Here is a 12,021-nt window from a genome sequence, read left to right as displayed (position 1 = left end):
GGAGTAAATTTGAGAGAGAAAGAGAGAGAATGCCATTTAAATAGGGTAATGAATCTTCTATAATCCCAGACTCCTTTTTCAGCTAGGAACTCGGTTTCCCAAATAGCGATTCTGTGCACCGCAGAATGGCAGTGATAAGACTGAATAATGCAAAGTATTTTTCAATTTCATACCATTTCATTTTCATCTTGCCTCTATCTCTCTGTACCGTCCTTATTCCTCTGGCTTGCTGCTCTCCCAGATTCAAAGGCCCTTACCTACCTTGACCATGGTGAAAGGGAAATGAAAATAGTTCAAAATTTACTCTCAGAAAATCTGTTCCCCATCCCACTCCTCACCCCTTCCTTCTCTTTCCCTCTTCTACCTATCTGCATCTGAGAAAGGGTTTTTTAAAATTATGGTTTGTATCCCACTTGTGAACAGCATCTTAGTACTGTTCTTCAGACCAAAAAAACCCAAAACTTATTTTTCAAAACTACATGGTGAAATAATTCCCACTTTTGGGCAAAAAGAGCTATAGCATGCATGAACCAGACAAAGGTGCAAAAGGAAACAACTGAAGTCTTATTCACAGTCTGAGTTATAAAAGTGCATGCCTGCAAACCATTTCGGCTCAAAGACAGGACACTTCCCAGTCAGATGGGACCATTCTCAAATAAATACTTAGAATTTGGCAGAACTTAATTCTCAAAGGAAATTGCAATGAAAAATAATTAAAGCAATTTTAGAGACCTGCTGAATTCATTTTATAGTCAGCATTAACTTCAAGTAAATTAAAACAAAAAAAATACATCCACAGCTGCTCCCATTCACTGCAGTGTGCAAAAGCACGGTGACATCCGGGTGAAATGTTCACAAGCACATGAAGCAGTCACCAGAGTCATTTTGTGTTTGAAACACTGAAAGGTCAATGAGTTGCACACACAAAAAATTTGCAAGCCAACTCATTAAAACTCCCATAGATTTCTATACCCTTAGAGGTACTATTCGTTTTCCATTTATTTTTCTTCTGTTTTAAATAAAAATCTAAAAAGCAGTTTTTAATTTAACAAAAAAATGGGTTCTGATGGCCTCTGAATTATAATGAAAAGTTCATTAAAACAGAGATACAGATGTGCTAACCAGTAGCATGTAAGTGCCCTCAGTCTGGCCAAGCCAGCTCACACCATATAGAGGCTGCTCACAGACCCAGCTAACATTCACTTCTGTGATCACTTCCAGAGAGCATATGTTTGTTATCATAAACGTTTCAGAGGAGAACACAAAACAGGACTCCTCTGCAGTCAGCTGGAGTCTCCTTAACCTTCCCACGCCTCCCCAGAAAGTTCAGTTTTTCCTTACATCTTTCAGGAGAAGAATTTTTATAATTTTCTTGTATGAGATCTATCTACTTACTTTCCTTTTATTCCTAAGGTCAAATTAAAAAACAAACAAACAAACAAACAACTGACCTTCAACTTTATTAGATCTTAAATGAAAGATTTTGGGCGGGGAAATACTTTTAAAAATTTTATTTCATTAAACTAACTTTTTAAAATCCGTTACATTTTCATATGCTTTACCTTGAGTTCCATTCAATCTTCTTCTCATAGCTGAGACTATTAAAACCTGGAGAAACTTTTGCTGAAAACCAGAAACTTATAAAGTAGAAAAGAAGCTGAAAGGTGAAAAAACTGGTAATAACACTGTTGAAGACCAGTTTGGTGTTGGTGTCCATATTTCTTCAACCTGTTAAGAAAAAAAGATGGGCATCAATTGCTTTAAATTGCTCATAAGAAATCTAAATTAATTATTTTTATTTTAAGAATACATGCTTATATTTTTAATAATTTATCTTAATTTAGCACAAATATAAGAATACAAAGAAACTAAAGGATTTTTAAGTCTTTATTAGCTATTTGTCATGTATCTTGTATTTGTATTTAAAATAAAAGGGAAAAATCATCCTAAATATCTCACTATTATCAATTTTAGAAGGCAAATTTAACAGCATGATTTTCAACATTATCTAAGTCTTAGGAGTTTAACATTAAGAGTGCATTTCAAGTACTATAACTGAAGGTATTCTTTTAGTAATATTTTTAATTAAATGTAGGAAAAATCACCTGATTTCTCTATGCTTCAACTACCTCATCTATGAAATGAGTCCATTAGATAATTTCTAAGAAACAATTAGGCCAAAAATAATAATAAAACTAAGATTAACTACATAGCAAAACAAAAAATAATTACACTATAAAAACTAATTGTACAGTGAGACAAATGACATTTTAAAACAAAATTAAAATCTTAGGAAGAAGAATACCATCTTAGAAAAGAACCATACCACTGTTGCTGCTTTAATTAGTATTTAACTTTTAAAAAGTATTCTGCAATCACACACATCCTTGGACCAAAAATCCACCATGGCTTTTTATCTTTAAAATAAAAGATTTTTATAAAAGAGCTTCAGGTTTTAAGGGTAGAGTTAGAAGAACAGCAATATGCATATATATAATATGCATATGTACTCATTCAAAATATGTTTTCCAGCTCACTGAACTGAACTTTATTTGGATTCTAAAAATCTTAGGAACATTCAAACCAAAAGAAAGACACTAAAGCATTTGCTCATATCCAGCAAATATAGCATTTCTAGAAATGGCTCCATCTTTGATACAGCTGACCCTCAAATGAAAAGGAAATGAATCAATACATATTTCCAGCTGCCTAATGTGAAGAAATAAAGTCACCTACTGAAGCCAATTCACTAGAGAAAAAGCAAGTCATTGACTACACTAGCAATAACCCCACTTCATTCCCCTCCAACCAGGACCTTGTAATAAGAATCAGGCTCCCACAGGGCCCCTTCTGACAGAACTCATGTGTCTGTAATGAGTTCTTTCCCCATTCTTTCTTTCTTGTGTGTGTGCTCAGTAAAAATATTGATATTATAATTCTTCTCCGTGAGATTCCATTAAATTTATTGCTCATTTACTTTTTTTTTAATTCAACATGTGTTTTAGGGTATTAAAAATTGAATTTGTGATCTTTTAGCCTAGGTTTAATATTAACCAAATAATACATAAAAGTTTTGTACATAAATTAAATATCATTATAATTCACTAAGTGAAATGTAAAAGGGAAAATGTTTTTCTAAGATTAAAGCAAATGGGGATCTGGAGGCCAGGTGGGCAGATAAATGAAGAAAATGAAACCAATAACCAGAAAAGAGTAGAGAGTTTAATCTTCAATGTGAGAATGGTTTGCTCTGAAGGGTTCTGTATGTTCTCTGCTAGTCCTGGAGGGTGGCTGGACATGAGCTACTTATTTACTTTGGTTAAAATTCAACTTTATAGTGTGAATTTGTTTCATTAATGTTTGCTAAAGGTATATATTAAAACATAGTAGGTATTACACAACATTATCCATTTTATGAACTGTTAACCAGTACATTAACAAAAAAAAGGTTAAAATTCAACCTTATAATGTGCATTTGTTTCATTAATGTTTGCTAAAGGTATATTATAAAACATAGTAGGTATTACACAACATTATCCATTTTATGAACTGTTAACCAGTACATTAACAAAAAACACGCAAATAAGTTGCCATTAAGAAATTCCTCATTCCTAGTGGAAGAACAAACATTATTAAAATGCCTTTACTACCCAAGGCAATCTACCCATTTAATGCAATCCCTATCAAAATACCACCAGCATTTTTCACAGAGCTAGAACAAGCAATCCTAAAATCTGTATGGAACCACAGAAGACCCTGAATAGCCAAAACAATCCTGAAAAAGAAAAGCAAAGCTGGAGGCATCACGATTCTGGACTTCGAGTTATATTACAAAGCTGTAGTCATTAAAAAGTACAGTACTATAAGAGACTCTTAATTTCAAGAAACAAACTGAGGGTTGCTGGAGTGGAGGGGGTTTGGGGAGGATATATGCTATGGTGAGCACTGTGAATTGTATGAGACTGATGAATCACAGACCTGTACCCCTGAAACAAATAATACGTTATATGTTAATAAAAAAATAATTAATTAAAAAAGACAGTATGGCACTGGCACAAAAACACACATACATCAATGTAACAGAATAGAAAACCCAGAAATGTACCCCAACAACTATATGGTCAACTAATCTTTGATGAAGCAGGAAAGCATATCCAATGGAAAAAGGATAGTCTGTTCAACAAACGGTGTTGGGAAAACTGGACCACTTTCCTATATCATAGACAAAAGTAAATTCAAAATGGACCAGAGACCTAAACATGAGACAGGAAACCATCAAAATCCCAGAAGAGAACACAAGCAGCAACCTCTTTGATTTGGCAGTAGCAACTTCTTACTAAACACATCGCCAGAGGAAAGGGAAACAAAAGCAGTAATGAACTACTGGCACTGCATCAAGATAAAAAGCTTCTGCACAGTGAAAGAAACAATCAACAAAACTAAAAGGCAGTCTATGGAATGGGAGAAGATACTTGCAAATGACGTATCAGATAAAGGGCTAGTATCCAACATCTATAAAGAACTTATCAAACTCAACAGCCAAAGAACTAAATAATCCAGTTAAGAAATGGGCAGAAGACATGAATAGACATTTTTCCAAAGATGACACAGATGGGTAACAGACACATTAAAAGATGCTCAACATCACTTGGTATCAGGGAAATAGAAATCAAAACCATGATGAGATACCACCTCATCCCTACCAGTAGGGCTAAAATTAACAACACAGGAAACAACCGATGTTGGCGAGGATGCAGACAAAGGGGAACCCTCTTACACTGTTGGTGGGAATACAGGCTGGTGCAGCCACTCTGGAAAACAGCATGGAGGTTGCTCAAAAAGTTAAAAATAGAGCTACCCTATGACCCAGCAATTATACTACTGAGTTTTTACCCAAACAATATAATGGATACTGATTTGAAGGGGCACAGGCACCCTGAGGTTTACAGCAGCATTATCAATAATAGCCAAATTATGGAAAGCATCCAAATGTCCAACAACCGATGAATGGATAAAGAAGAGGTGGTAAAGACACACACACACACACACACACACACACACAATGGAATATTACTCAGGCATCAAAAGAATGAAATCTAGCCATTTGCAACGATGTGGATGGAGCTAGAGTGTATTATGCTAAGCAAAAGAAGTCAGTTAAAGAAAGACAAATACCATATGATTCACTCATATATGGAACTTAGGAAACAAAGCAGATGAACATATGGGAAAGCAGAAAAAAAGAGAGAGGGAAGCAAACCATAACAAACCCTTTTTTAAAGATTTATTTGAGAGAGAGAGAGGAAGAGAGAGAGAGTGTGTATACAGGTGCACAAACAAGGGGCGGGGCAGAGGGAAAGGGACATGCGGAGCTCAATGTGGAGTTCAATCCCAGGACCCTGAGATCATGACCTGAGCCAAAGGCAGATGCTTAACTAAGTCACCCAGCCACCCCACCATAACAGACTCTTACAGATAGAGAAAAAAGAGAGAGAGAGAGAACAAACTCTGGGCTGAAGGAGGGAGTTGAGTGGAGAATGACTAAATGGGTGATGGGAATTAAGGAGGGCACTTGTGAAGAGCACTGGGTGTTATGTGAAGGGATGAAACACTAAATTCTACTCCTGAAATAAGTATTACACTATATATTAACTAACTAGAATATAACAATTTGGAAGAAGAAAAAAAAAAAAAAACTCCTCATCCTTTCAAAAGGTAGTTTTTGTTAAGTCTTTATTATACTGGCTATTTTATATTTCTCACAGAAAGACTCTCATTTAACTGGGGTCTTTGGAATACATGTTGAGCCTCCCTTTGCAAAAATGTTTCATTTAAAACTAAAGAGCTCCATATAGTCGAGTTGTGGCTTCTATTAAAGGCTCAACGGACAGAAGCTAATTAAATTGTTCTACTCCCAGCTTTGCTTCTTATTAAGCAGCTGCTTGCTTCATCAGTCCTGCCAAAGCAAGGACAAATCCAATGATTTTTTTTATTTTTTCTATATATTCCCCCCCCCTCCAAAAAAAACAAAGCTTCTGGTAGAAAGCAAATGCCAGTCTTCATTCACTGAATCAGGCAAGAAGCAAAGGAAATGGATAAAACCAAACAATTCTCATTTCTGACATAGATTAAGAATCTTGGAGAGTTAGGTGACTATTAAGCAGAAGAACACACAGTAAAAATAGGAAAGTATTCGACCTGGGTCATGTACCTCTACATGTGGCTGGGATACTACCCTAGGAAGGAATAGCCAGAACAAAAGTGGGAAATATTTCTGTGGCAATTTACAAGGGAGTGTCTAGACATGAACTTTACAATGTCATTAGCCCATCTTGATTCACACCCAAGAAACTCTTCCAGAGGCCTCCTGAATACAAATGATACTTGAATGTTTTCTCCCAAGACAGTTTCCAAAGACTTTAATTCAAGCAGTTTTCCTAGAAGAAAAACATAAAAAGGTCTGAAGTACACCTCTCCACCATTAGCTTGTAACAGCCTTTCTCCAGCAGGACTCTCAGAGGCAGGGCCACGGGAAACAGCGTAGCCAGGCTGACTCTGCCTTCACTTCAGCCGACAGTTCATCCGACATCTGTCACGTGTCCACCAGACCAGCCCTGGGCCAGAACTCAGAATACTAAATGGGGAACATGCTTATAGGCCAGTGGGGAAGCAAAGAAACCGATAACCACCACACAGAGTGCCAAGCTCATGGTGCTAAGGGGATATTCCCTGCTTTCAGCATAGTAACTACCCTGCAGAGAGGACCCATGAACAGTGAGGAGATATCGAGGGTATTCAATATAAACCAACAGGGCATCTTCTCTTCTATTAAAATCCCCAAACCCTTTTTTTTAATGTTAATTATTATTTTATTAGTATCCAGACTCCAAAAATATCCCAGTAAATCCGTTTACAGTGGTGATCTTTACATATAGTCTCAGACAGAGATAATAAGCTAGTCGTTATGTGGATCAGGAAACACAGAACTTCTCCAATGTTCTAATGTGGTTGGAAACTATCAGGTAACTTTATAGTATGACATAATTTATTTATGAAATAATGACATGTTGAATGTCCTGGCCATCTTCTCCCTCAGTCCTAACTCTTAAGAGGGGATACATATTTGGGATTTTCTTGATACAAATGGGAGTAACCAAAAATCCCCAAACCCTTTAATGCTGAAGTGTAAGACTCCGTTCCACCAGCGGAGTCTAGAACCACTGACTTGGGAAAACAAAGGTAACTCTCATTTCCCGTGTTCATTATCCCCTTGTAATACAAGGGCTTCCCCAGGGAGTGTGTCAGAACTGCTAATGCCATCTCCAGACACAAGGACAACCTCACTCTGTTCCATTCTGATACAACATGAACCACTGCATAGTGGTTAGCAGTAAAAACATTAACATGAAGAGGGAAAGGTCTTCTGGGGTTGTCCTTAAGGGCAGCAAGGAAGGGGAAAGCTGGGAAGAATTCTTCGTGCGTAGGATTCCTCTTCCCACCTTTCCTGAGCTCCCTTTCCTGTTTCCCACACTAATTCCACACACTCACTGGTCTCAAATCTCCAGTTCTCTCTCTCTTACAAAAGATATAGTTTATTATTTGACCAAAAAATGGAGGCTGTCGAGCATGAACTCCCTCAGTGTTGCAATGTCTACTACCTCCCCTGCCCCAACACAGAACCTCTTCTTTGCACACTATAAACTCTGCCTAGGTATATGCCCCACACCTTCAACATGGCTTCAGCTGTGTGCAACCAAACATCCCCCAGCATACCAGTCCTGGATGGTCACCTTCCCTCCGGATGGCTCCATATGGGCATCCTGGAGGCCCCATAGACTCTATATGATCTGAGCCAAATTTAATCCCAGACTAGTCCTTCTGCCAGGGTTCTGTATCTCGGAGAACGATACTATCATCCACCACACTTCCCCCACCTTCCAGTCTAGAAGAGTTCAGTCACTCTAGTCCCCTTCCTATCCTTTATTCCCATAATTAACTGACTGCCATATCCTGGCGGATTAAAGATCAGCAAATGGAGAATAACTTAATTCCAGGAAAGTTCTGGAAGTTCCTCATGACAGCCTTATGAATAATATAAACAAACGTGGCTGGAAAACAAAATTAGGTAAATCCGGAACCAGCTGAAAAACTAGAAGCAGCATGCAGATCAGTCATCTGAAACAGACCTGAGAAATACCTTCTGCTATCCTATAAGATTCTCTCTTTTTGGTCTGCTATTAGCAACATTTTTTACAAATATTCACATGGTACTCAATCTGCATCTAACACAGAGCCGGGAAATATAACTAATATAATGGGTTAACAGAATCAGGTTTCAGAATTGTCTTCATAAGCTGAAATAGTCCCAATCAGAAAGAAAAAGTATACTAGGAATAAATGTTTTAAAGGCAATACCTAAGTACAGGATTTGATGTAATAGCTATATACCACCCCCCCCCCACACACACACACACATGGGAAGCCTGAGAATTTTAAGTTACACAAACCAATGAGAGATAATAAAGTAATGAAGATACAAATAACAAAAAACAAAACAAAACTTCAGGCTCATTTATAGTCAGCATAAAAGCATGCCTTTGGATCAAGATACTTATCAGTCTTACTTTACTCTGAATTAATCACATACCATTGGGAACAAGATTACTTAGAAAGGACTCAAGAGCATTCTTTAAACATCTTCATTTTGGTGTGGAAAAGTGAAAGAGGGAACTTATTCTGCATTATTCAAAATGGCACAAGTGGGTGCTCGCTTCGGCAGCACATATACAAAATGGCACAAGTGGGCAAAAATTACAGGGAGGGAAGAGTTCAGCTTAATTTAAGGAAGAACCTTCTAATAATTTAGAAGTGCCCAAGCATCCATCATGAAGTGGTAAAGGGACCTCAATGGGGTGGACCCGGGTCTCTGAGAGCATCTCAAAGATAAGATTCTGGGATTCTAGGACTGAACTGATCTTTGGTATCTAAAAAGCCAATTTTGCATTCAACACTACATAAGCTTCTCAACAGTCTATCATTCAGGTTTTTAAAAAATCAAAATTACTTATGTAGGAAAATAATAAGTACATGTTAACTCGGTGGAGTGTACATAGACTTGGTTACAGGCTTGACACTAAACCTCCTCCCACGCTTGCTGTGTGACCTGGGACGGATTACTAAATGAGCCGTACCTGAACCTCAGTTCCCTGAAAAATGGCGGTAACAGTAGTAACTTGGCATGGCTGTCATGGGGCATAAACCACATGTTTGTTGGACACTTAGAATAGTACTTGGCATGTGGTGCACATTAAGTTTCTGCTTCCACCATCATCTGTCCCCAGTGGCAAGAAGGCATGCAATTGCTGGGTCTGTCACCACTCCAGCCAAGGGCAGTAAGACCACTATCTAGCCACTAAAGACCCTAACTCATCCCTGTTTACATTAGTCAACACACACATGCAAGTGGACCCCACTGCAGAAATCCATCCTCTACCACATGACTATCTCTGTCACGCTCTTAAGTTCTTTCCCAGCAGCCACCTGACCCAGCCCTTTATTCTGTGCACCTCCCAAATCCTTTCTAGTAATCCCCCAGGGGCTGCTGCTCCATGCCCAGGAAACAGATCTCTATCCTTTGCCTCTCCTGTATGCTCTGAGGACCACCTCCCTTCCCTGCAGCCATCTCAGGCCGTGGCTGGCTGCCCGGTCTCCCACACTTTGGAGTCAGGAGGTGGCCCTATGTCCTCTTGGTTCCTCACACTCTCCTTCAGGCCCTGCTCCTCCAGTAAACATCCAGCAAACTTTGGTCCTGCTACTTAGTTATACCACCTCTCCCTCTCCTCACTGGTATTGTGTTCCAACCTTCTGGACGTTTCCCCCCAGCCAGAGACTTTGGTCTCCGTTCACTAGTATCTTCAAGCACTGATACCATCCTGAATGACTTCTGCTGAATGACTCTGCTGAAGGTACAGGTTTCCTTAACAACCCAGTCCCTCTTTCCTTCATGGGAAATAGCACCTCTTCCATGCCCCCTCAACCACTCATGGACATTTACTGTCCCATACTCACCATTTTCTGCCTTGACAGTAACATCCCAAGTAGTCCCCTGCTGACCTTCCCTTCAAGTGTGCTCAGTATTACAGTATTTTCGAGTCCACTGACTTCTTGGCTCTGTCCCAACCTGCTAGCCCTTTCCTGTGTTTTACTTCCCTCTTTAATCAGCTTAGATCCTTGAGCCCATCATTTCAGTAATACTCTTACTAACACCCTACATTCCCTTTCCACTGCCAAGAGCTGGCAAAACTCCAACCCCAGAACTGCTCAACTATTTACTCAGCAATGAGCCCTAAACAATCAGAGCACTGTTGGGAAGTGCCACACACCGGAAGGGATTGGGGCTGGTGAGTGAGAAAGGGCAGAGGGATCAGAGGGCCCTCAACACTGCACGGCACTCCCACCTCACTGCCCCAGCTGCTCCTCTCACACACCACCACTCATTTTCCAAGTCATCCCCAGGTTTCAAACCTCTAACCATCCACCCCCATTCTCAACAGATAACCCCCCATCCGACCTCACAAAATTACAGAAGCCAATATATGAAAATGGGATCACACTATTAACCACACAAATTACCTGCATCTTCACCCATCTGTCCTTCCACCTCAAGCCAACTTCTCCAACAAGTGCACTTGGGATCCAACCTTTCTGGTTGCCTTGGGAATTTTCTGCTCCCCAAGATCCTTTATTCTCTGCAACTAGATCTTTCTGTTGGCTTTTAAACAGGCTCAAGTTTTCAGTAGAAACAAAAATCAACAAATCCACCAGCTCTTCTTTAACCCAACAGTTTTCACTCTTGCCCTCTCTTCCCTTTCCCCCATTCCCTTTAAGGACAAAGTTCTAGAAAGGTGTATCCATACGATCATCATTTCTCATCTCTCTTGATCTTTAGCCCACTCCGTTCTTGTCCCTACCTTCATTATGCCCCCTGAAATAGCTATTACTAAGGTCAACAAGGATGCCTTCATGTGGCCTTCATGTTACCTGAACTCACATTACTGACCACTTTCTCCCTGTAATACTTCCTTTCCTGTGCTTCCCTAACACCTTGCTTCATCCTCTCTCCAGCCACCAAGTAACAGAATTCCCTAAGGCTCAATACCAGACCCTCTGCTCTCTACTTGTTTCCTATGTGATTTCACCTATACCTGTGACATCAGTAACCAATTACATGCAGAAAAATACCACGTTTAACTGTCCATCCCAGATCTCTCCTCTAAGCTCCTGATGTACACAGCCAACTGCCTACTTGTCAGTACGACAATTTCAAAGGCATCTCAAACCAAGCTCATGACTTGACCCCAAAACTTCTAGGTTCTTCATCTCACTGAATGATAGCATTGTACATCCACATTTCACAGCCAGAACCTAGAAGCCATCCTTTAATAACTTGTTTTCTGTACATTCCTACTATGTGCCATAATCCAATCCACTGAGTCCTATGGTAGAAATTCTACTTTTTAAAGCATCCATTTTTCTCTAGCTTATGACCATCACTTTTCTGGACTGTCAGCAAACCAGAAGGCTATCTGTAAACAGACTGGAGGACTCCATGGGAATCTTCACGAAAAGCTGCTTCTGATTATGTCACCTCCACACTTACCCACAACTTAAAACCTTCAATGGTTTCCAAGAGTTCTTATGAGGATCCTACTTTCTCCAGCCTCAACTGGTACTTGCCCTCACTTGCTAAACTCCAGCTTATGTAACCTTTCTGTTCCTTACAGGTGCCATGTTCCAGGCCTTCACAAGGCCTTTGGAGAACCTATCCCTCACCTCCCACCCTGCCCCCCACTCCCAGGTTAACTCTCATACTTATTCAGCTCTAGATCAACCCTCACTTTCTCAGAGAGGCCTTCTCCAGGCTTGGGCACCAGATAAGGTACGCCCTTATCTGCTCTCAGAGTGCCAAGTTCCTCCCCTTTATAGCTGCAATTTATTTAAAAAAAATTTTTAAGTATACTG

At 39.5% G+C, this 12,021-nt stretch overlaps 1 protein-coding gene across 6 annotated transcripts in view; it reads right to left on the bottom strand.

Moving 5' to 3' along the window:
• The window catches only part of TLCD4 (TLC domain containing 4), a 106,679-nt gene that overhangs the window by 46,196 nt on the left and 48,462 nt on the right, over nucleotides 1-12,021 (bottom strand). For all 6 annotated transcript variants that reach the window (XM_059136053.1, XM_059136051.1, XM_059136049.1 and 3 more), the window contains one exon: nucleotides 1,563-1,728. In XM_059136053.1, coding sequence (XP_058992036.1) covers nucleotides 1,563-1,717 — 155 coding nt within the window. In that variant the 5' untranslated portion in view covers nucleotides 1,718-1,728. The remainder of the gene's footprint in view (nucleotides 1-1,562; nucleotides 1,729-12,021) is intronic.

The sequence above is a fragment of the Mustela lutreola genome, chromosome 10 (genome assembly GCF_030435805.1).
Source record: "Mustela lutreola isolate mMusLut2 chromosome 10, mMusLut2.pri, whole genome shotgun sequence".
NCBI classification, from domain to species: domain Eukaryota; kingdom Metazoa; phylum Chordata; class Mammalia; order Carnivora; family Mustelidae; genus Mustela; species Mustela lutreola.
This window is presented reverse-complemented; position numbering and strand designations above follow the sequence as displayed.